Source organism: Salvelinus fontinalis, chromosome 5, assembly GCF_029448725.1.
Source record: "Salvelinus fontinalis isolate EN_2023a chromosome 5, ASM2944872v1, whole genome shotgun sequence".
Classification (NCBI taxonomy): domain Eukaryota; kingdom Metazoa; phylum Chordata; class Actinopteri; order Salmoniformes; family Salmonidae; genus Salvelinus; species Salvelinus fontinalis.
Genome location: NC_074669.1, coordinates 50,765,634 through 50,792,170, shown reverse-complemented (window position 1 = coordinate 50,792,170; position 26,537 = coordinate 50,765,634). Strand labels below are relative to the sequence as shown.

The 26,537-nt window shown below is 44.4% G+C and overlaps 1 protein-coding gene across 1 annotated transcript in view; it reads left to right on the top strand.

The window, feature by feature from the left end:
* LOC129855793 (catenin alpha-2-like) overlaps positions 1–26,537 on the top strand; it is a 515,406-nt gene that overhangs the window by 474,710 nt on the left and 14,159 nt on the right. The window contains exons 12-14 of the mRNA XM_055923816.1: positions 2,131–2,244; positions 17,216–17,397; positions 20,858–20,963. Coding sequence (XP_055779791.1) covers positions 2,131–2,244; positions 17,216–17,397; positions 20,858–20,963 — 402 coding nt within the window. The remainder of the gene's footprint in view (positions 1–2,130; positions 2,245–17,215; positions 17,398–20,857; positions 20,964–26,537) is intronic.

Here is a 26,537-nt window from a genome sequence, read left to right as displayed (position 1 = left end):
TCTTTTTCCCAGAATGTTCGGATATATTTCTGATACCACCTGTTCTGACCAAATAACTATTCATATACTTTACAAAAAAATACATGTTGTATAGGAAATGATAGATACACTAGTTCTTAATGCAATCGCTGTGTTAGAATTCTAAAAATAACTTCAGTACGACATGCAGCTTACGTTATAGCGAGAGAGCGCCCAAAATCTGGGCACAAACTAATAGTAAACATGTTAGACAGATATATGAAATAACATCATAAATGGGTCCTACTTTTGATGATCTTCCATCAGAATGATGTACAAGGGGTCCCTTGTCCAGAACAATCGTTGTTTGGTTTTAGAATGGCCTTTTTCCCTCTCGAATTACCAAGCAAAACTAGCCAAGTGGCGCTAAGCTCTCCTTCGTGAACAAACGCAGAGAACGCAACACGCCTAAACTCCCGAAAAAATTTCATTAATCGGATAAAACTATATTGAAAAAACATACTTTACGATGATATTATCACATTTATCAAATAAAATCAAAGCCTGAGATATTAGACGTCTATAGCGAATGCTTATCAGAAGCCAATACTGATGACCTTTATGCGCTTCCTGAACAAAGGAATTCGGGGGTCATGTCATTCCAAGCTCTCTCTTTTGACCATAGAAATACCTAGAAACCCCATTTCACCTCTCACAGCCTATTGACATCTAGTGGAAGGCGTATGAAGTGCATGTATACTAATAGATTTCAAGCACATTTATAGGCAGGCCCTGGAACAGAGCCTCGATTTCAGATTTTTCCCTTTCTGACAGGAAGTTTGCTGCAAAATGAGTTCTGTTTTACTCACAGATATAATTCAAACGGTTTTAGAAACTTGAGAGTGTTTTCTATCCAATAGTAGTAATAATATGCATATTGTACGAGCAAGAATTGAGTACGAGGCCGTTTGAAATGGGCACCTTTTATCCAAGATACTCAATACTGCCCCTGCAGCCATAAGAAGTTTTAAACAGCCGTTATACGCTCCAGCGCCGTCTCCCATGTATATGGAGTCTGATATCATGCCTGCCTTCGTGTCGTGTGGAGGCGCACAACTGTGACGTCTTCATGTTCGTGTGGTGGATTTGCGAGAAATTTAGTTTGTTTTCGAGAGAAGCAGGTATAAAACCCTATTTTCGGACTAGTGGCCTCTTCAGCTCGTTGAGGAGGTTGTTATGTCTGGAGATTAGGACGGTATAGATGATGTTTACAGTGTTGCCGTGACGATAGACACACGTTGTTGACAAACAGACAGACAGGTGGGCGACTGAGCCACTCATCCCGCCCTTCTCCTCAGCTAACTGCCCGATTGGCCCGGGGATCCCTACTCTTCATTGGTCGAACACATTAACTAATTCGTCCCTTAGTCCTACCTGTCTAGAATATCTGAACATCCTGTCTCGTTGTGAGATAGCGGTTGACAACAAGTTGAAGACCGAAGAAGAAAAAACTAAATCACAGAATCTCTTGAGGCCATTTACCCTTCCCGCCCTTTTCCCTTTGTGCCTTTTGATCCCACTATTTCAGGGAGCTTTATAGTGCTCTTATGCTGCGTGGTGTAAACCACCACCGAGACTTCTTAAAAACAATGATGCAAGGGACTTGAAATCCGAGCGTATAAAAGCCTATAAAGAAAGGGGGCTGAATAATTCAACACAAGGAGATCTGACTTGCTGTTAATTGTGTGACATCTCCTGCCAGCCACCTCTCACGTGACAGGAAGGCCTCTCTGCCCTCAGACTCTGGCTGAGAACAGACTCAACCCAGGACACAGAAGCTGAAGAAGAAGTGTGTGAGTGAGAAGTACAGTAGAGGGAGAGTGGAGATAGAGATGTGCCTGAGAACTGATGTATCTGAAATCTGTGTTGTGTGACACTGCAGCTGTTGATCTAACAGTCATGTTTTTTCTCTCTCTCCTCTCTCTCTCTCCTACATCTACTATTCTTCAATTTCTCTTCTCATCTCCCACACACCTGTCCCTTCTCTCCCAAATACTTTCTCCTTCTTTCTCTCTCCTACCCCTTTTGTATCCCCTATCTCTTTCTACCCTCCCCCCTCTCTCTCTCTCTGCCTCTTTTCCCTCTCCATCCCCTCTTCACCTTTCTCTGTAGACACCTGAGGAGCTGGAGGATGACTCAGACTTTGAGCAGGAGGACTACGACGCCCGCAGCAGGACCAGCGTCCAGACGGAGGACGACCAGCTCATCGCCGGACAGAGCGCCAGGGTGAGTGGAACTCTAGAGCCAGCTCTCGAACCCCACTAGAGCCATACACTAGAACCCCACTCCAGAACCTGCTCTGGAACATAGCTCGCTACATAGGAACATGATTGGGGTTGAGTCGGAAATGGGACCCAATATAGTGCACTTCTTTTGAGTCAAGAGGTGCACTGCGTAGGGAATAGGGTGCCATTTCCGATGTGCCCAAGGATACCCCTATTTCTCACAAAGGCCTTTCACATTGTCCATCCGTGCACAGTTCCAGCAACTCTGGTGGATTCGCAACCAGGTCAGCCCAGTAAACCTAGGCTTGGCTCAGTTTAGCTCATGCTCAGTAATGCGAAAAGGGTATTGTTGTAGTGTGTCATATTGCAAGTCGGCCTTCCCTTTCATTACCTAAAGCCTCTTGTTGCACCACTTCAATTCCTCTCGTGTTCAACATAATGTAAATTCTCAGTGGGTTCTGCGCTGGATAAACCCCACTATCGTATGATTTTAAAATCACAGGATTCCATCATACGGAAAACGAAAAGTACATTGAAATGATCATAGCCTCATTCGATTGTTTTGAAATGACTAAAGCACGATCCCACTCGGGAGGAGAGACGGGTGTAAAATTGCGAGCGCAAATGAAGCCGTGGCAATTACTGCATCCCCCCCTCCGATATTACCGGGAATGCACACTCCACCCGTGCCAAGCCTGAATGGTGCCAGTGATCACATGGGGCTTTGGGCTTTGTGCACATTAGTGTTTTTTTCCCATGTATTATTTGTACACAGGGGCACTGCTTAAAGTACATTAAAGGGTATCAGTGCTTACCACCCCTACAGCAGGGATAGTGGTTGGCTGTTGAGGTTGGATTGTGGAATGCCGGGTGGCAGGAAAAGGTTTGGCCTCATGCCTCCCCTCATCCTGAGAGGCCTGCTGCTGCTAGGAAGCCATCCTCAAAGTCGGAGGGAATCCGGGAGAGAGAGAAAGAGTGTGTGTGCGAGAGAGAGAGGGAGAGATAGTTGGCATTATGAATGGGAAATGGATTGGAGAGGGGAAACATTGAAATTAACCCAAAGCCTGTTGGCACCAACCGGCCTCATAAACACACGCACGCACGCACGCACGCACCCACCCACCCACCCCCCACCCACCACTACTACTACATCTCTCTCCAAACGAACCCGTCAAAAAGTTTAAAGGAGGTGAAAACAAACAGAGAGAACGGTTGTGTCAAACTCCATGATTATAACAACTAACTTTGGCCATAAGGCGGGTACAGGATTGTACTTTTGGGAGCATAGTCAGCCGTTGTTCTGGGACACTGGTAGGGGGTCCGGCAGGGGGCCTGTTTCGCCAGGGCGAGACGTGGGTACAGTTGGGTCTCATCGAATCCCACTGAGTCGTCCCACGGTGTCCCGTGGCTCACACACACGCGCACCCACACACACGCCCACGACCTCCTGCAGCGAAGGCCATCTGAGCTCAAACGCACCACACACAAGTGTATCCGCAACTCTGTGAGTGGGCGATACCTCCTGATGCTAGTTAGTTTGAGGTGCATGCTCCTGAGTCTCGTGTTGAAAACGGATGCCACTTGAAATGAATGGGTGCTGTTCATTTAGAAATGTAGACATGATATATAGACACGCGTGCTATCACACTCACACACACATGAGCGCACACACGCACACAAACGTGCAGTACATTTGCTGATAAACACAAACACGTGCACTCACATTCTCACATAGAAACTACATACATTAAAGACGCGGGTGTCCTGCCCACTCGCCCTAACCTGTCATGTCGCGGTAAACCCTGTTTACCTTCTCCCGGTCACGTGTAGTGCACATTGGCACAACACAGCGTGTGTTGTTATTAGAGGAGACAAGAGGAAAGGTGATCGGCCGTCTCCTGTGTCTTCACAGCGTGAGCCGACGCGGCGAGCATGTCCAGGATTACACCCACTGTTCCTTTCACGCTGGGCATGTGTAGGGGTATCATGCAGCACACACCACGCTGACACGAGGTTAGCTACTCCCCACTGGGCAAGACTGCTTCGATCGACAGTGTTTTCACATAATTTCCCCCCCCCCCCCAAAAAAAAAAATACAAATCTATGTGGGGACGTGGAATTAGATTTGCAAGGCGTCATCGACGTCAGGGAATCATGTCATTTTTTCCCCACCCAACTTTGAACCTAAATCCAAATGAAAGGGTGAAGTGTTTGCTTGATTTCACGTTGAATTCGCGTTAGTTGACAACTCGGCCGAATGTACGTCCAAACTAGACGTTTAAAGCTGGCATCTGTGCCCAGTAGGTCTCTCTTTGCGTCAAAACACACACAAACAACACGGACATCAGGTTAGCCTCTCACTCACTCTTTCTTTCCCTCCCTCTGTCTCTATCTCACCTTCTGACACTACGGGTGTGATGCAACGGATGTTTCTGGTCAATTTGACGGCACCGCAATTATTACACCGCCATTGTGTCGCTTCTCCAGTGTGAACAAGGCTTTATTTCTCTTGCTTTTGGTATCTCTGCCCCCCCCCCCCCCAACCCCCCCATTGTTCCTCGAGCGGCTCTTCCTGGTTGTCACTTCTATTATACTTATGCATAGAGCTGTCATTGGAATCAAACATGTATAGTATGAGGAGGGAGTAAACACACAGGAGATGGCCCCTCTCTCTCTCTCACTCTGTCTTTTTGTCCTCCACTTACACAGAGACAGAGAGACACATACATACTTACACAGAGACACAGAGACACACATATACTCACACAGAGACAGAGAGACACACATACTCACAGAGAGACACACATACTCACAGAGAGAGACACACATACTCACAGAGAGACACACGCATACTCACAGAGAGACACACACATACTCACACAGCGACAGAGAGACACATACATACTCACACAGAGACAGTGAGACACACACATACTCACACAGAGACAGAGAGACACACACATACTCACACAGCGACAGAGAGACACATACATACTCACACAGAGACAGTGAGACACACATATACTCACTCAGAGACAGTGAGACACACGCTCACACATAGAGACGCGCACATAAACTCAGCGAAAAAACGTCCCTTTTTCAGGACCCTGTCTTTCAAAGATAATTCGTAAAAATCCAAATAACTTCACAGATCTTCATTGTAAAGGGTTTAAACACTGTTTCCCATGCTTGTTCAATGAACCATAAATGATTAATGAACATGCACCTGTGGAACGGTCATTAAGACACTAACAGCTTACAGACGGTAGGCAATTAAGGTCACGGTTATAAAAACTTAGGACACTAAAGGGGTCTTTCTACGGGCTCTGAAAAACACCAAAAGAAAGATGCCCAGGATTCCTGCTCATCTGCGTGAACGTGCCTTAGGCATGCTGCAAGGAGGCATGAGGACTGCAGATGTGGCCAGAGCAATAAATTGCAATGTCCGTACTGTGAGATGCCTAAGACCGAGCTTCAGGGAGACAGGACGGACAGCTGATCGTCCTCGCAGTGGCAGACCACGTGTAACAACACCTGCACAGGATCGGTACATCCAAACATCACACCTGCGGGACAGGTACATGATGGCAACAACAACTGCCCGAGTTACACCAGGAATGCACAATCCCTCCATCAGTGCTCAGACTGTCCGCAATAGGCTGAGAGAGGCTGGACTGAGGGCTTGTAGGCAGGTCCTCACCAGACATCACCGGCAACAACGTCACCTATGGGCACATACCCACCATCGCTGGACCAGACAGAACTGGCAAAAAGTGCTCTTCACTGACAAGTTGCGGTTTTGTCTCACCAGGGGTGATGGTCGGATTCGCGTTTATCGTCGAAGGAATGAGCGTTACACCGAGGCCTGTACTCTGGAGCGGGATCAATTTGGAGGTGGAGGGTCCGTCAGGGTCTGGGGCGTTGAGTCACAGCATCATCGAACTGAGCTTGTTGTCATTGCAGGCAATCTCAAAGCTGTGCGTTACAGGGAAGACATCCTCCTCCCTCATGTAGTACCCTTCCTGCAGGCTCATCCTGACATGACCCTCCAGCATGACAATGCCATCAGCCATACTGCTCATTCTGTGTGTGATTTCCTGCAAGACAGGAATGTCCGTGTTCTGCCATGGCAAGCGAAGAGCCCAGATCTCAATCCCATTGAGCACGTCTGGGACCTGTTGGATCGGAGGGTGAGGGCTAGGGCCATTCCCCCCAGAAATGTCCGGCAACTTGCAGGTGCCTTGTTTGAAGAGTGGGGTAACATCAGCAAAAAACGGCAAATCTGGTGCAGTCCATGAGGAGGAGATGCCCTGCAGTTCTTAATACAGCTGGTGGCCATACCAGATACTGACTGTTACTTTTGATTTTGACCCCCCCTTTGTTCAGGGACACATTATTCCATTTCTGTTTAGTCACATGTCTGTGGAACTTGTTCAGTTTATGTCTCAGTTGTTGAATCTTGTTATGTTCATACAAATATTTACACATGTTAAGTGTGCTGAAAATAAACGCATTTGACAGTGAGAGAGCGTTTCTTTTTTTGCTGAGTTTACACGCACACACACACAGAGAGACACGCACACACACACAAAGCCCCTGATAGGTCAGCCATAAAATTGATCTCGCTAGTGTCTGGGAATTTTATTTCAAATGAAACAAATTAAAGTCATTTCGCGATGCCCCTGCCTGTGAAGAAACCCAGAAAGCGCCGTGTCTAATCCCCGCCGAGCCGCCGAGTGTATTGGCACGTGCTCTATAGGATGGGATTTGCCACTGCGCTAAGCTCCCAAGGCCCACTCTTGTTGTTATCAGTAAGCAGAGGAAGGGATTTTGGGATAAGTGAATTCTGGAGAGCGGGAGAAGAAGAAAATACTCTCGCCTAGTAACCCCCCCCCCCACCCCTCCTATTATGACATCCCAATTGGCCCATGTGTTTCTTTGTAAATCACCATTGAGAAAGTTTGAGGACTAAGCTAACCTTTTGAGCCGCCATCTTCATGTCATCGACAGTTGGGGTAGACTCCCTTTAATTCAGCAGAGGACTTGGAACCAGACCTGTGAAGTTTTCTGTACACTTTTTAAAGTAACGGTAAACACTTAATTGATCGAGGTAAAAGGTGACCCAGTTAAGAAATAGTTTACCTATTTAAGTAGACTTCATCACAAACCACATGTTAAAGTTGGTTTGTCATGTGTGTTGTGCCACCATCAGGGAAGTCCTAAATAGTATACCAAAACTCTAATTCCCATAAGGCTTCGCTGTTTGGGGTTGTGACTCTCCAATTACACTCGATACAGGTGTGTGACAGCCATACAGCCAGAGCTGGCCGTGTTGCCAACATTTTTTTCTACCTCTGCTTTTTGTCTTTGTTGTGTTTGCAGTTGCCAGCTGACCAAGATCCTTTTTTATTTCAGTTTAGTTGTTGTTTTCACTGTGGTTCACCGTCATTGACTGACACTTCCTGTATCAGTATGAGTAAATGGCCTTCCAGTTCCCAGCTAGACCAGGTCTGGTCATAGTGCCCCCGGAGAAAGGTGAACTTGGTTGGGGAAAACTTCTTTCAACTGCCTGACTCCCTCTAAAGGAGGTAGCTCAAAATGTCTGCCTCCAAAAAAGACTTGCAACTTGCAACTTAGTCACAGCAGCAAAGCCTTATGGGGTGTGCATAAGGCTTTGCTGCTGTGACTAAGTTGCAAGTGATGTTGCTGATTGATTTATTAGCAGTGCAGCTCTCCATTTGAACATACTAAGTTAAGGTGGCGAACTAAACAGCCAGCAGGAAGCTACTGTCCAGTCAGCCTACTGCCCAGACAGCCTTATTTGGAAGAATGGTGTCTGAGGATGGCTGCCATTTTACCAATTGTGCTATTTTGTGTGTTTCTTTGCATTGTTTGTAACTTATTTTGTACGAAATGTTGAGGCTACCGTCTCTTATGACCGAAAATAGCTTCTGGATATCAGAACAGCGATTACTCACCTCGAACTGGACAAGATTTTTTCTTTAATGAGTCTGACGTAAAGGATATAATGTTACTCCCGGACAAAGCCCAAATCCCCGTCATTTGCATGAAGAAAAGAAGGGAAGACAGATATTAGGATGCCTTGTGAGAATTTGTCGGCGGGTAATATCTGTTCCATTGGCGAACGTGCAGTCACTGGAGAATAAACTGGATGAGCTCCATTCGAGACTATCCTACCAACGGGATAATATAAACTGTAATATCTTATGTTTCACGGATAATATACAGTTGGCTGGGTTTTCCGTGCATTGGCAGGACAGAACAGCTATGTCCGGTAAGACGAGGGGTGGGGGTGTGTGTCTATTTGTCAATAACAGCTGGTGCGCGATGTTTAATATTAACCTGTTTGGGATAGGGGGCAGTATTTTCACGTTCGGATGAAAAGCGTGCCCAGAGTAAACTGCCTGCTACTCAGGCCCAGAAGCTAATATATGCATATTATTAGTAGGCTCCTTAACAGTTCGTACCCACAAGCCATAAGACTGATGAACAATGATTAAAATGGCCTCCGGGACAATTCTTATTTGCTGTTTATTGTCTATGTATAGTCACTTTACCCCTACCTACGTGTACAAATTACCTTGACTAACCTGTACCCCCGCACATTGACTCAGTACCGGTTCCCCCTGAATACAGCCTCATTATTGTTATTTTATTGTGATACTTTTTGAAATTATTGTTTATTTTTTACTTTAGTTTATTCAGTAAATATTTTCTTAACTCTTTTTTGTTGATTAAGGGCCTGTAAGTAAGCATTTCATGGTAAGGTCTAAACCTGTTGTATTTGGCGCATGTGCATTTGTTTACCTATGCTTTGTGTTTGCCATGTAAGCTACATATGTCGTTTATTTTGATTTAGTTTGATTAAGTCCTGACCTTCACCCTTGTCTCTCAGTGTTCATGGCTAAGCCTATGTTTAATATTGGCACACTAGATTTAATGACACAGATAGTAGCAACCTTACATTTGCGAAGAAATTTACAATAATGCTGAATTTCTCATGATGATCAATGGAAAAGGTCAGATTTGTCACAGCAATATGTTCGCTCTTTGTTGAAGCTATAGATGTTTTATCGCTCTAAAGTCAATCAAATCCCCAAACTCAATACACTAGGGTCTCTTCAATCGGTATCACTAAAGCATGACAGATTGTGTATAGAAATGTAAAGGTAATTTCTGATTGAGCTGACAGGCAGCGTTTACCGTGTCCGCTTACGCAGGAACATTGCCTTTCAATGTAAACCATGCTGTAACGCTGAATTTCCGCAAAACAGATTGAGTAGTCCTAGATGTTATGTAATTGCTACATACTGTAGCCACTAGCCACATATATCATGTAGATTCCATCTACAAGTAGAATAGCTGGATGTAGAACTAGATAGTGTAATGACCAGTATTGCCCGAAATGTTTGGATGTTCAATTGTAGAAGCAGAACATATAGATGTTGAACAATGTAAAAGCTGATGTAGGCTACTTGATTATGGATATTAGTGTGTGTGCGTACATTTTGAATGATCAGTAAAATTCAATCAATCAAATGTATTTATAAAGCCCCTATAGCATCAGCTAATGTCACAAAGTGCTATACAGAAACCCAGCCTAAAACCCCAAACAACAAGCAATGCAGATGTAGAAGTACAGTGGCTAGGAAAACTCCCTAGAAAGACAGGAACCTAGGAAGAAACCTAGGAGGAACCAGGCTCTGATGGGTGGCCAGTCATCTTCTGGCTGTGCTGAGTGGAGATTATAACAGTACATGGCCAAGATGTTCAAACGTTCAGAGATGACCAGCAGGGTCAAATAATAATAATCACTGTGGTTGTAGAGTGTGCAACAGGTCAGCACCTCAGGAGTAAATGTCAGTTGGCTTTTCATAGCCAATCATTCAGAGTTAGAGCCAGCAGGTATGGTAGAGAGAGATAGTCAAAAACAGCAGGTCCGGGGCAAGGTAGCACGTCTGGTGAACAGGTCAGGGTTCCATAGCCGCAGGCAGAACAGTTGAAACTGGAGCAGCAGCATGACCAGGTGGACTGGGGACAGCAAGGAGTCATCAGGTCAGGTAGTCCTGAGGCATGGTCCTAGGGCTCAGGTCCTCTGAGAGAAGATAGAAAGAATAAGAGAGAGAGAGGGAATTAGAGGGACCATACTTAAATTCACACAGGACACCGGATAAGACAGGAGAAATACTCCAGATATAACAGACTGACCCTAACCCCCCGACACAAACTATTGCAGCATAAATACTGGAGACTGAAACAGGAGGGGTCGGAAGACACTGTGGCCCCGTCCAACGATAACCCCGGACAGGGCCAACCAGGCAGGATATAACCCCACCCACTTTTCCAAAGCACAGCCCCCACACCACTAGAGGGATATCTTCAACCACCAACTTTCTACCCTGAGACAAGGCCGAGTATAGCCAACGAAGATCTCCCCCACGGAACGAACCCGAGGGGGGCGCCAACCCGCAAAGGAAGATCACGTCAGTGACTCAACCCATTCAAGTGACACACCACTCCTAGGGACGGCACGGAAGAGCACCAGTAAGCCAGTGACTCAGCCCCCGTAATAGGGTTAGAGGCAGAGAATCCCAGTGGAGAGAGGGGAACCGGCCAGGCAGAGACAGCATGGGCGGTTCGTCGTTCCAGTGCCTTTCCGTCCACCTTCACACCCCTGGTCCAGACTACACTCAATCATAGGACCTACTGAAAAGATGAGTCTTCAATAAAGACTTAAAGATCGAGACCAAGTCTGTGTCTCTCACATGGATAGGCAGACCATTCCATTAAAATGGAGCTCTATAAGAGAAAGCTCTGCCTCCAGCTGTTTGCTTAGAAATTCTAGGGATAATAAGGAGACCTGCGTCTTGTGACCGTAGCGTACGTGTAGGTATGTACCTCAGAAACAAATCCGAAAGATAGGTAGGAGCAAGCCCATGTAATGCTTTGTAGGTTAGCATTAAAACCTTGATATCAGCCCTAGCCTTAACGGGAAGCCACTGGAGTAATATGATCAAATTGTTTGGTTCTGGTCAAGATTCTAGCAGCCGTGTTTAGCACTAACTGAAGTTTATTTAGTGCTTTATCCTGGTAGCTGGCAAGTAGAGCATTGCAGTAGTCAAATCTAGAAGTGACAAAAGTATGGATACGTTTTTCTGTATCATTTTTGGACAGAAGGTTTCAGATTTTTGCGATGTTACGTAGATGGGAAAAAGCTGTCCTTGAAACAGTCTCGATATGTTCGTCAAAAGAGAGATTAGGGTCCAGAGTAACGCCGAGGTCCTTCTCAGCTTTATTTGAGACGACTGTACAACCACTAAGATGAATTGTCAGATCCAACAGAAGATCTCTTTGTTTCTTGGGATCTAGGACTAACATCTCTGTTTTGTCCGAGTTTAAAAGTAAAACATGTGCCGCCATCCACTTCCTTATGTCTGAAACACAGGCTTCAGGGAGGGCAATTTTGGGGCTTTGCCATGTTTCATCGAAATGTACCGCTGTGTATCGTACGCATAGCAGTGAAAGTTAACATTATGTTTCTGAATGACATGACCAAGAGTTAAAATATATAGTGAATACAATAGTGATCCTAAAACGGTACCTTGAGGAACACTGAAATCTACAGTTGATTTGTCAGAGGACAAACCATCCACAGAGGCAAGCTGATACCTTTCCCGACAGATAAGATCTAAACCAGGCCAGAACTTGTCCTTGTAGACCAATTGGATTTCCAATCTCTCCAAAAGAATGTGGTGATCGATGGTATCAAAAGCAGCACTAAGGTCTAGCAGCATGAGGACAGACGCAGAGCCTTGGTCTGACGCCATTGAAAGGTCATTTACCACCTTCATGAATGCAGTCTCAGTGCTATGATGGGGTCTAAAACCAGACGGAAGTGTTTCGGATACATTGTTTGTCTTCAGGAAGGCAGTGAGTTCGCTGCGCAACAGCTTTTTCTAAAATGTTTGAGAGGGATGGGAGATTCGATAATTTAACGAGGGGCGATATTTTAGAGCTACAAGAAGATACATTGAAAGGTATGGTTATGTGGTAGTGAAAGTGGGAGAGTGATAGTGTTGAAATCTACCCAAACATATATGTCAATGTATTCCTAGCTCCAAAAGGAAGATTACGTATTGCATTCAGATGTATAGAGGAGTGATGAGAAAACTCAATGAATCTTTAACAGTTTATCCAGATACAATACCATTGTAATACACCTCGGCGTAAGGGTTTGTGCTTCAACAAACACCTTGAAAATACATGTCCAGATACATGTTTTAGAGGCTGCCAATTCACACACAATTGGTGGGCCCAAAACTGCCCAGACATGAGATTGGTTGACATGGGAAGGTTTCTCGGTCGTCAATTCAACCGATAATGATAGAGCTCACGGTTGAAAACTACTGATGTTTAACAGAGAGATAACCCGGTATTTTTAAAATACGTGGTTCGATCTGGTCAACAACTCAGGTTTCAGAATGTCTTGGTCAGCGACTTCACCGGTCCGGAATTAGCAGCAAAGAGGGATTTCTCTGTCAGCTTGTCCCCTGCCGTTTTCAGTGTGGTTTCTGATTTCTGAACAGGAGTGAGGATACCAACACAGTACATACATTCTGCTGATTCACACAGTGCATGCATATACTGTAATATATCAAATATACTGGATAAATACACTACCGTTCAAAAGTTTGGGCTCACTTAAAAATGTCTTTGTTTTTGAAAGAAAAGCACATTTTTTGTCAATTAAAATAGGATAAAATTGATCAGAAATACAGTGTCGACATTGTTAATGTTGTAAATGACTATTGTAGCTGGAAACGTCAGATTATTTTATGGAATATCTACATATCTACACAGAGGCCCATTATCAGCAACCATCACTCCTGTGTTCCAATGGCACGTTCTGTTAGCTAATCCAAGTTTATCGTTTTGAAAGGCTAATTGATCATTAGAAAACCCTTTTGCAATTATGTTAGCACAGCTGGAAACTGTTGTCCTGATAAAAGAAGGAGTACTACAACTGGCCTTCTTTAGACTAGTTGAGTACCTGGAGCGTCAGCATTTGTGGGTTCGATCACAGGCTCCAAATGGCTAGAAACAAAGTCCTTTCTTCTGAAACTCGTCAGTCTATTCTTGTTCTGAGAAATGAAGGCTATTCCATGCGAGAAATTGCCAAGAACTGAAGATCTCTTAGAGCTCTGTGTACTTCTCCCTTCACAGAACAGCGCAAACTGTCTCAAACCAGAATAGAAAGAGAAGTGGGAGGCCCTGGTGTACAACTGAGCAAGAGGACAAGTACATTAGTGTCTAGTTTTAGAAAAAGACGCCGCCCAAGTCCTCAGCTGGCAGCTTCATTAAATAGTACCTGCAAAACAACAGTCTCAACGTCAACAGTGAAGAGGCGACTCCGGGATGCTGACCTTCTCGGCAGAGTTCCTCTGTCCAGTGTCTGTGTTCTTTTGCCCGTCTTAATATTTTCTTCTTATTGGCCAGTCTGAGATATGGCTTTTTCTTTGCCTAGAAGGCCAGCATCCCGGAGTCGCCTCTTCACTGTTGACGTTGAGCCTGGTGTATGGTTAAGAAACGTTTGTTTTTGTTTTCTGTTACAAAACATTTTGCTACGGTGTGCATTCATGAATAGACCCCACGCTCACTATCCACCTGCCTCAGCGCTGCTGGCACCCCGTATAATTAGTGATCAGTGAATAAAAGATGTTGGCGGGAAGGGAATTCTAATGTCTGACCCCTGACTGTGGGGGTCCGTGGTGCTGAGCCAAGCCCCCATTGCCCGGCGCAACTGTCTGGGGGGAGGGTGGGTGCAATTACCCAGTTGATGGCCATGGTGTCGCTCACGGTCGGGATGGGGTCGTCTCTCTCTCGGTGTATGCACTAACCTGTCGCGATTGATTCCACTTGGAGTTTAATACAGGAATTCCTCCCGCCTGCCCTCTGTTTGGCTGCTCAGTCTCACGTTAAATGCGATATTTAACAGAGCGTGTCTGTATTCAGTGTCTATGAAGAGTGCTACAGGATAAAGCTTCCCCTGAGGATTTTCCCTCTTCACTTGTAATTTTGGTTCCTGTTGGGTTTAATTACAGACTAACACTGCCGTGTGTTTAAGTTTTACCTACCGCCGTTCTCACCCACCCATGTTGTTGTTTAGAAGTAGGATAGGCGGCACGCTGTATGGTGTGTGTTTTGGCACAGAGCAGCTGAAGGAAATCTAGCTACACTCAACACTGTAGGGGTTAGGTTTGTTTATGTGTTTACATTGATTTAAACAGAGAGGAAGAGGCAAAGCGAGAGGGATAACCCGGGTCAAAATCTGTCTAGTCCAGCAGGTGGCGTTTGTATGGAGGTAAATTTGTGTAAAATGTGGTCAATAAAAATGTAATGGCTTATTTGCTACATGAGTTTAATTGATCGAATATACGTGTTGTAATGCTTAGGTTGTTACGAGTGTACTGATAAGTAGGACATGTGACATCCCGGCAACTTTGAGAAAAAACACTTTATATCGGAGTTGTGCTGTTAGTGCTATCTGGGGTCCTTGGGACGTTCATACCCTATCCCCAACCCTAAGCCTTACCTTAACCATAACCGGTTACTTTAACCATTTTAAATATCAACTTCAATTGGGTAGGGACGTCCCAAGGATACTGGTTAGCAAGGACCGTTGTGGTTGTTCACACGGGTATCTGCCCTCTCATTGGCTAGAATGGTCCCACCTCATCTTGCCTCCTCCCGACCGCCTTCCATTTTTAAAGACATTTATTGTAATTGTTGGAGCGGCCAATGGAGTATCTGGTCAATATAATGGAACATCTGTGCTTTACACCAGTGGTTCTCAAACCTCTCCTTGGGGAGCCCAGCCGTTTCACAATTTTGTTTTAGCCCTGAACAAGCTCATCTAATTAATCTAATTAGTTGACAAGTTGAATCAGGTGTGCTAGCTCTGGAATAGATCTAATACATGGAACGGCCGGGGGTTCCTGAGGAGAGGTTTGAGAACCACTGCTTTAAACTACTACTCAAACGCCAGCCTGAGGCATGTAAACATGGGCACTTGCCCAATTCCTTTCTCCTTGACTCCTTGCCTCGCGTCCTCTCTCCTTGCCTCTCCTTCTCAAATCCCATTGGAGGAGAGGGTCCGAGGGGAAGGTCCTTGGATCTTCTCCGTAAACGCGTTTTAAGAAGCTTGTGAGGAGAGAGAGGACGCAAGTTCCACTTGGGCAGCAATACCAAACATTTAATATCTGGCTCTGAGACTGTAGAGAGGGAGTGATCAGTAGGGTGACATCTGGTGCTGTGTGATGAGATAGCAGTGTCTGATGACACCTAAAACAGCTTTGTGCCTCTCTCTGCATCTCTCTCACGCTTTTCTCTCCTTCCGTTCTGAGCTACTTTACGAGAGGAAGACGAGTCATTTGTGGTTGTTAATTCTCTTCCTCACACCTCCATGGAGGGAGGGGGTGAAAGGTGATACACGTTCACACTGAGCTCATCCTGCCGGTCACCCCCACACACCAGCTTTGCTGCGAAAGAAATGTGGGAGGGACGTAGACAGACAGACGGACAGGAGGAGAGAGAGGAGAGGAGAGAAAAAGAGGCAAAGTGGGGAAGTTATTTCTTAATGAGACCAGTCATGCTTATAAAGACATTCTATGTGGTCTAGGAAGAGTTTGAAGGCTGTGCCTGGAAACGAGTCATTCAAAACCTTGCTTTCAAGGTTCCTACCTCACATCTCCTCCATTAAGCTTGGAGAGGGAGGCGAGGAAACAAGGACAGAGTAGGAAATCATTAAGCATAGAGTTTACACTGTTAAAAGTGAAATCTAAGCAAACCTAAATATCTTGTGAGTGATAATTTACTTACATTTTTTCATTTTTTCTTACCATGCTAAATTATCTAACATCAGTGGCAGATAGTTTTGCTTATTTTAACCTAAAAAGGCTTAATACAAGTAATTTATCTTATTTCAAGATTTTTTCAAGATATTTTACCTTAAGACAATTAAGCTAAAATATCAAAATATCTTGAAATAAGATACATTGCTTGTATTAAGCCTTTTTTTAGGTTAAAATAAGCAAACAAATCTGCCAATGATGTTAGATAATTTAGTTTGGTAAGAACAAACACACATTTTAAGTGAATTATCACTCAATATGTACATATTTAGGCTTGCTTTGATTTCACTTTTTGCTGTGTTTGGAGGGTGAGGTTAAAAACAATATCATCCACGCAATGGATACTTCATCTTTCCTTCTCAATCAATAGTACAAAACTAATAGTGCCCGACTTACTTTTCTCCCCTGCACTCACCTCAGAACGTTGAACAAATACATTATTCATTGACTGGTATGAGAAGTAAAGTAATTAGACATTTATCTCCCAAATAATATCGGAGCCTCTACTGCACTGGTGACCTTGCCTAGAGATTTATGCCATCTCAGACCTGCCTCGAATGGCTATGGCAAGAGAGCACAATGTATTCTCACGGCAAAACGAGCCGAGGAATGGATTTTTCTCTTCACGAGTATAAGATGTCAAGGGGTTTTAGGAGCGCTGGTTGATTAATCGTCAAGTTTATAACTTTGTTCGGAAACCTTTCGGAAGGGCAAAGACAAACTCTTAACGCAATATCTATTCTCGTTGAGTATACTAAGGAATAAAGGCTCAAAGTGGCAGCCAGCTAAATATTTGAAGAGCAATTGATGCTTAATCTTTGGTATTTGTTGTATCATAGTAAGCCTTTTCACTGCCAGTGTTTAATTGTTTGATTATTCCTTCTCTCTCTCCACTCCTTCTCTTCCTCCTCAATCTATTCTTCCCCCTTTCTCCCACTTCCTCTTCTCCCTATGTCTTTCACTACTCATCCTCTCTTTTTGACTCCGCTACTAACCTTCCTCTACTCCCTCCTACATCTTCCTCCTCCTGCCCTCTCTCAGGCCATCATGGCCCAGCTGCCTCAGGAGGAGAAGGCGAAGATCGCCGAGCAGGTGGAGAGCTTCCGGCAGGAGAAGTGCAAGCTGGACGCCGAAGTGGCCAAGTGGGACGACAATGGCAACGACATCATCGTCCTTGCCAAGCAGATGTGCATGATCATGATGGAGATGACAGACTTCACCAGGTACAGTTACAATGTGGCTAAAGAGAATCTAGTTGAAGTGACTGGTAGTCCTTATGAATGTCAATGTAATAATTACAATGATATAGATTTACTAGAACGGGTGTCACCATTCAAGTCAACAGGTTTGTTATGTTGTAGACTGGTGGCCATTTGGAAATGATACATAACAATACCATGTCAGATATATTTGAGTCTACCCATTAGTTTACCAGAAACATTGCCAGAGGCTCTGTATACCCATTCTGGTAATTATATTCTATGGTAGATCAATTCCCTAAAACCCATAGCACACTTCAGCAGGGCACATCTTTGTGGAATATTTAGACATTAGAAATGTAGTGAAAGAGACATGTAACAAACAACTGAAGTTTAGTGGGAACTAGAATACGCTGTTGATCCAGAGCATCCCAAACATGTTCATTTTGGTGAAATGCCTGGTAAGTATGCAGGCCATGGAAGAACTGGGACATTTTCAGCTTTCAGGAATTGTGTACAGATCCTTGCGAAATGGGGCCGTACATGATCATGCTGAAACATGATGTGATGGTGGCGGATGAATGGCACGACAATTGGCCTCAGGATCTCGTCATGGTATCTCTGTGCATTCAAATTGCCATTGATAAAATGCTATTTTGTTTGTTGTGCGTAGCTTATACCTGCCCATACCATAAACCCACCGCCACCATGGGGCACTCTGTTCACAATGTTGACATCAGCAAACTGCTCACCCACACGACGCCATACATGTGGTCTGCAATTGGGAGACCGGGTGGATGTACTGCCAAATTCTCTAAAACGACATTTCTCTAAAACGACATTGGAGTCAGCTTATGGTAGAGAAATTAACATTAAATTCTCTGGCAACAGCTCTGGTGGACATTCTTGCAGTCAGCATGCCAATTGCTTGCTCTCTCAAAACTTGAGATATCTGTGGCATTGTGGTGTGTGTCAAAACTGAACATTTAGTGTGGCCTTTTATTATCCCCAAAAACAAGATGCACCTGTGTAAAGATCATGCTGTTTAATCAGATTCTTGATATGCCACACCTGTCAGGTGGATAGATTATCTTGGCAAATGAGAAATGCTCACTAACAGGGATGTAAACAAATGTTTGCCCAACATTTTAGAGAAATACGCTTTTTGTGCGTACAAAACATTTGATTTCAGCTCAAGGAACATGGGACCAACACTTTTCATGTTGCATTATGTATTTTTGATCAGAGTAGTATTTTATGTGCTCCTTACCTTGGAAAAGCTGTTGTTTATCCATATCCCTGGATACATCAATGGCTTGTTCAATTTCCCCCTTTTGAATGGAACAATCTCCTTTGTTGTGCTAATGGCTTGCCATGTTCTGTTGTTCCCAGTTCCTAGCCATGCCAATGCTTCCTTTGTGCATTCATTTGAATTGAAGTATTACTAGTTATGGATGTGACTAGTATCGGTATGGGTAGGATCAGCAACCACACGCAGGCAACTCACTTCGCTACACTAGGCTGTCCGGGCTTTTCGTCACAGCCCAACACTAAAGCGAATCAAATCAAACCCCCTGATTCAACAAATCAGCAAATATCCTTTGATTGCATGAATCAGGTGCTTTAGTGGCTAGGCTTTAATAAATCGAAATCCGGGTCCTGCTATTGGTCAGGATAACGGGAGTGGGCTGGGATTAGGCTGTGTTGACCAGCAGCAGCTATCTACCTTTACACATTGTTATTTAGTAGACTAACAGAGATCCAGCAGTCTTGTATTCCCATTGAGTCAGATCGAATAGCATGTAGCCAAACCAGGATGAGTGTGATCCTGTATGGTGTTTACAGTGTGGATGTTAGTGTTCTCTGGAAGGCAACATCTTTTCTCCGAGCCCCCCACCATCTGTATATCATGTCACAGCTAGCCCTGTGCTGAACCCAATGTTCCTATTCCAAGGCATGGCACTATGATTCAGCGGACAGAATATGCGAGCTGTACAGAGCTCAACAAGGGGAAGATGGTATGTGTTCTTCCCAAATGGCACTCTATTCCCCATCTAGTGCACTACGTTTGACCAAACCACAATGGGGGAAGAGGGTGCCATTAGGGATGCGTCCATGCAGTTTCATAATGACCAACGATCATGGATGTGGTGTGTTGGCGATGATTACACTGATTTAGTCAAGTGACCCTAACCAAATGGCAACCTATGCCCTATACAGTGGACTACTTTTGACCAGATCTCCATGGGACCTTCTCAAACGTAGTGCACTATGTAAGGAATCGGGTGCCATTTGAGACGCAGCCAATGACACATCATGCATGGATTCACAAATGCCCAATTACCGTGATGTCAGCCAATATAAGTGACTACTGCTGTAAAATCTGTTTGTTTTTTCCAGTCAGTTGGGGTGCCTGGCATTCGACAACTAGCGAACTACATGAGCCAGACTACACCAGTAGAGAAGTGATGCCATACTTTGGTTAAACCGTAGGCTAAGGGCTCTATTCAGTCAGATCCGCTTTAGCAGACACCCGCATAGCGTTTGTGTCGACGTGTCGGAGGTGGAACTGCGTTAAAGCCGTCGAATCCACAAGTGGCTCCCGGCATTATAACAAAGCTGACATTGCCGTTGGCTGCACAGAGGGGCAATAACAGAAATCACATCCATTCTTGTGTAAGTTTGAACACTGGAATGTGAGATGTAATCTACACCTCCATTAGGATGATAGAAGTCATTATTTTCCTTGAATGATTTTTATTATTTCTATATACAGTAGCCTGCACTTTCTCGTTCTGAACTTCTAACGCGAGTGGGGCGGTTGTGGCTTCTTGACAATGATCGCAAGAGCAGCTGCTCACCAATTTGACGGCTCCAACGCAGTTCCACCTCAGACACCGCCAAAACATCAGCTATGTGGGTGTCTGCTATCACAGGTTAACGCTCGATCTGATAGAAGTTAGGCCTAGATCCAATCTAACCTGTTACCAGATCTATTGTAGCCCTGCCAACTCCATTGCCGTTATTGTCTAACCTGTTACCAGATCTATTGTAACCTTGCCAACTCCATTGCTGTTATTGTCAAGATAATTCCATAAGGAGTTGGCAAGAGAGCAGAAACAGACTGGCACCAATACTGATGAGCTTTGAGAAAGACCTATGTTGACAGCTTTCAGCTACTAATGAAAGAGCACCATGATTTGAGAATACATTTCTAGTTGCGGCCCACGTTTTGGCTGTTTTTGGGGCATTGTGATCTTTTTTCAGTTTTAGGAAGATTACTACTGGAGTTTGTATCTTATGCATTATTCATTAGTGGCAAAGGGTCGAGCGAATATAAAATGGAGCTTTTTGGAGTCTTTTAATCTGTTAATATCAAGTATTTCAGATAGCGTTTGCTGTCTGCAGTTTGATTTTTATTTTTATTTTTTCAAACGTTGAACTTTTAACATAATAAGTCCTGTATCCCTGTGTTCCACACCAGAGGCAAAGGGCCCCTGAAGAACTCCTCTGATGTCATCAACGCCGCCAAGAAGATTGCAGAGGCAGGTTCCAGGATGGACAAACTGGCCCGCGCTGTCGCCGACCAGGTAACACTTAACCCCAGTTGTGTATGTGTGTCTGTGTTCAGGATAGATCCTCTTTTTGGCTGGAGGGCCACATCAGGATTTTTCAATTCAACGGAGTACAGCATTTTTGGGGGGGCCAATTGTTTGTTAAAATCCCGATTGTCGCAGCGGTCTAAGGCTCTGCATCGCAGTGCTTGAGGTGTCACTACAGACCCGGGCTCAATCCCAGGCTGTGTCACAGCTGGCCGTGACTTGGAGACCCATGAGGCGGCGCACAATTGGCCCAGCGTCGTCCGTGTTAGAAGAGGGTTTGGCAGGCCGAGATTTCCTTGTCCCATCGCGCTCTAGCGACTCCTGTGGCGGGCCGGGCGCCTGCATGCAGATGTACGGTGTTTCCGCCGACACATTAGTGTGGCTGGCTTCCCGGGTCAAAAGTAGTGCACTATGTAGGGACTACGGTGCCATTTGGGACGCAGCCTTAGTGGGTTTGTTTGAGAGGCAGCAATGGATCTAGGCACAGTGGGCTGTCTTGGCGCGGTGCTGTTCGTCCCAGTGGGACTTCCTTGCACTGTGAGCGGAGCAGGGCGCTAGGGGCTTTGTCTGGGTTTTTAATATAATTAGCGGCGCCGAGGTGTTGCGTCCATTCATTATCAGATGAGTACCCTCTCCAAAACGCGCTGACAGTCTATTTTCAATATCGAATCAATCAAAGCGGCTGCTCCTCCTGGCTGGGGAAGATAAAGGGAGAACGGGTTAGAGAGGTGTGTGTGTGTGTGTGTGTGTGTGTGTGTGTGTGTGTGTGTGTCTGGGTTTGTTAGTACTTAATAGTAGCACTTCAGGTAATACATTATCTGCCTCTTCATTTTCGTCCGTCCTGAATAAGCTGTGAGAATTAGCCTCGTGTAGCCTCATGCACAAAGACGTGTTGATTCATTAGGACTCCGTGTTCTTCTTCCTGGTGTTGTTGTCATAACTACGGCGTGTTATACTCGGGGAGAGCTGCGCTATTACAATCAGCCCGATGACATTCAAATGATGAGGACGTTAGTGCAGCAGTGGTGGCTGGTGGCACTTTATACCAGAGGATGGCTCATAGTAATGGCTGCGATAGAATAAATGGAATAGTATTAAACACATGGCTTCCTTGTGTTTGACACCATTTCGATCACTCCATGTTATTAGCCGTCCTCCCCTCACCAGTATCCTCTGTAGTGCAGACGGCAGAGCAGTGTGCTTGTGGGCCTCTGTGTGTGTGTGTATATATATGTGCGTGTGTGTGCCATGTTTGAAGAAACACACAGAGCTGCTGGCTAGTGTGTTGTTGAACCTTGGCCCCCGACCGTTCACTCTGTAAGCAGGGCTGGGTTGGAGTCAGGCGGTGAATATCTGTCATATAGCAGATCACTGACAGCCTACCCTCGGACTGAATCAACAAACGCTGAAACTGAGCAGGTGGCTTGCCATTTTTAATTTCGCCTTTAAACGATTCTTTGACTGGTGTTTGCTGAATATTCACAGCCTTCTGTTGCCCTCCTCTCATGCTAGATGATGAGTGTGCGTGTGAAATGGCACCCTATTTCTTATATGCAGTAGTGCACTACTTTGACCAGATCTTTATGGCAACCCATTAGGTTCTGGTCAAAAGTAGTGCACTAGAAAAGGAATAGGGTGCCCTTTTGGATGAACCCTCATTCTGCAATGTTATGCTGCTCAGCAAGAGGGGCCTAATTTTCTCCCAATTTAAACTGGGATTTGTTTTAAGAGTATTTCTGTGTGGAGAAATGTGAAACACGCATCGTCCAGGTACAACATACCGTAAATGTGTGTTAACATATTCAAACGTTTAAGAGTTTGCTTTTATCGTCGAATAGAAGGATTATTATTATTATTATTATTATGTTGAGTTTCTCTGGCAAGCCACTGTGTTTTTCAGATCTAGTCTAATTCCAAAGTGCCTTTCATAATTTTACCCACGACAAATAACTGTCATACTTTTTTATGCCTTGTTTTTCAAGAGGACAAGTATTTTGCATTCACACATTGCTGTACCGTTAACCTGTGGCTGACGGACGCAGTCAGGCTTGTCAGAGAGATTGAAGCGCGTTCCTGTGTGTGTGTGTGTGTGTGTGTGTGTGTGTGTGTGTGTGTGTGTGTGTGTGTGTGTGTGTGTGTGTGTGTGTGTGTGTGTGTGTGTGTGTGTGTGTGTGTGTGTGTGTGTGTGTGTGTGTGTGTGTGTGTGTGTGTGTAAGATTGAAGCTTTGCGGTGCTACAGTAGAACAGGTCTCTCAACTGGCAACCCTTATTGACGCGGTCCACGTCAAACCCTATTGCATGGTAAGAGCATGGTAAGAGCAGTCAGTCAGTCTGACTGTTCTGCGAGATGGATGGGAGATTGAGGGGGAGGTGTGAGAGTTGGGGGGGTAAGAGCCTTGAAGGGAAATATCATTGTGGTTCTATTGCACCATGTATGTCCATTAATATGTTATTAACATCTCATATGTGTCATAAACGTGACTAGCTTGACTTGTAGTGGTATTGACAATGCTCTGATATTGGCCGAATCTATCACCAGATTGCACTCTACTGAACAACACGTGTAAAGCGAGACCTTCTATTGCTAGCTAGCTACCGACAGCAAAACAACTTACTCGTTTGTCATCTACCCTCCTGAGTCCCGGTCCAGCTGGTCTAAGCTACAGCCGCTGCTTGCTGGTCTCGCAAATTATTTTTCTCACTGTCTCAATGTGTATTCCGGCTCAAATAAATAGGACTGTATGGTCCTCTGTAAAAGAACATCAGCAAATGTGTCGTAATCCAGCTCTTCTTGGAAAGAGGAAGCAGAAGCAGCCATTGTAGCTTATAGACAGTGCACGGTAACATAGCTCCGGTGAACCTGTAAACTAGTACAGTGCCTCACCCATTTTAGAAAGCCTGCCTTCGAGGGTGGGAACAAGGAAGTATGGCCCCCCCAGATAGGAACATCGTTGAGACTAGTCCAATGGCTCTATTGAACAAGGTACAACTATATCTACTCGCCGCTAGCATGATCGGTGAAACACAAAGTCCACAATAATTGCTACAAAACATGACTCATTCATTTTTTGATCATACAGCAGGCTCAGTCAACCAATGACACCATTGGTTACTGTATAATTATGTCTGAAACACCTGTCATCACGCATAATTATGTAAGTAGACTGGAATAACAGTAGTGTCTAGTGCTGAAATTTCCCTTGAAATATTCTGCTAAGAGCAGCACGTGACATGGAATTACCTCAAGGCAGCTCGCTCCATTTCACCACAGAGTAAAGAATAGGAGGATGGAGGGGGCCTCTTTCTCCTCGTCTCTCACTATTCTTCTTTTGCTGTCATCTCTTTGTCTCTAATCTTCATCTGCTTATTTCTCTCTCTCTGTCAGGTCCTGACCATAGAGAGTCCTTATTTTCTATAGTAGAGTAAATCAGGGCGTGACTGGGGGGTTAGTCTAGTTTATTATTTCTATGTGAGGTTGTAGGTTTGTTTTTCTACGTTGGTGATTGTGTATGATTCCCAATTAGAGGCAGCTGGTAATCGTTGTCTCTAATTGGGGATCATATATAAGTAGCCTTTTTTCCACTCCTTAAATGGCCATTGTCAGGAGACCAAGGAATCACAGAGAGAGTGCACTATGTAGAGAATGGGGAAGCATTAGGGGGTGCAGATTAGGAGCATACTGACATTGATTATAATATGTATGTAAAACGTCATTATTCATATTTGCATTGCCGCTCTATCCATGTACAGTTGAAGTCGGACGTTTACATACACCTTAGCAAAATACATCTAAACTCAGTTTTCACAATTCCTGACATTTAATCCTAGTTAAAATTCCCTGTTTTAGGTCAGTTAGGATCACCACTTTATTTTAAGAATGTGAAATGTCAGAATAATAGTAGAGATAAGGATTTATTTCACCTTTAATTTCTTTCTTCACATTCCCAGTGGGTCAGAAGTTTACATGCACTCAATTAGTATTTGGTAGCATTGCCTTTAAATTGTTTAACTTTGGTCAAACGTTTCGGGTAGCCTTCCACAAGCTTCCCACAATAAGTTGGGTGAATTTTGGCCCATTCCTCCTGACAGAGCTGGTGTAACTGAGTCAGGCTTGTAGGCCTCCTTGCTCGCACACTCTTTCTCAGTTCTGCCCACAAATGTTCTATGAGATTTAGGTCAGGGCTTTGTGATGGCCACTCCAATACCTTGACTTTGTTGTCCTTAAGCCATTTTGCCACAACTTTGGAAGTATGCTTGGGGTCATTGTCCATTTGGAAAACCCATTTGCGACCAAGCTTTAATTTCCTGACTGATGTCTTGAGATGTTGCTTCAATGTATCCACATAATTTTCTTCATCATGATGCCATCTATTTTGTGAAGTGCACCAGTCACAAAGCACCCCCACAACATGATGCTGCCACCCCCGTGCTTCACATTTGGGATGGTGTTCTTCGGCTGCAAGCCGCCCCCTTATTTTTTTTCCTCCAAACATAACGATGGTAAATATGGCCAAACAGTTCTATTTTTGTTTCATCAGACCAGATTACATTTCTCCTAAAAGTATGATCTTTGTCCCCATGTGCAGTTGCAAATCGTAGTCTGGCTTTTTTAATGGCGGTTTTGGAGCAGTGGCTTCTTCCTTGCTGGTTATGTCGATATAGGACTCGTTTTACTGTGGATATAGTTAATTTTGTACCTGTTTCCTCCAGCATCTTCACAAGGTCCTTTGTTGTTGTTCTGGGATTGATTTGCACTATTCGCACCAAAGTACGTTCATCTCTAGGAGACAGAACGCATCTCCTTCCTGAGTGGTATGACGGCTTCGTGGTCCCATGGTGTTTATACTTCCGTACTATTGTTTGTACAGATGAGAGTGGTACCTTTAGGCGTTTGGAAATTTATCCCAAGGATGATCCAGACTTGTGGAGGTCTACAATTTTTATTCTAAGGTCTTGGCTGATTTCTTTTGATTTTCCCATAATGTCAAGCAAAGAGGCACTGAGTTTGAAGGTAGGCCTTGAAATAAATCCACAGGTACACCTCCAATTGACTCAAATTATGTCAATTAGCCTATCAGAAGCTTCTAAAGCCATGACATCATTTTCTGTCATTTTCCAAGCTGTTAAAGGCACTGTCAACTTAGTGTATGTAAACTTCTGACCCACTGGAATTGTGATACAGTGAATTAGAAGTGAAATAATCTGTCTGTAAACAATTGTTGGAAAAATAATTTGTGTCATGCACATAGATGTCCTAACCGACTTGCCAAAACTATAGTCTGTTAACAAGACATGTGTGGAGTGGTTGAAAAACGAGTTTTAATGACTCCAACCTAAGTGTATGTAAACTTCTGACTTCAATTGTTTTTATTGTAGGACACTTAGATTGTGTCCTTATGGGCCCTGGTCAAAAGTAATGCACTATATAGGGAATAGGGTGCCATTTGTTAAGCGTCCAGAGTCATGGGCAGAGTTTTTTTTTTTCCCACATGCCTGATTAGAAATGCAACACACCATCAATATAGAGGTGTGATTTAGTGATGCTTTTGTGTTTGTGTGCGG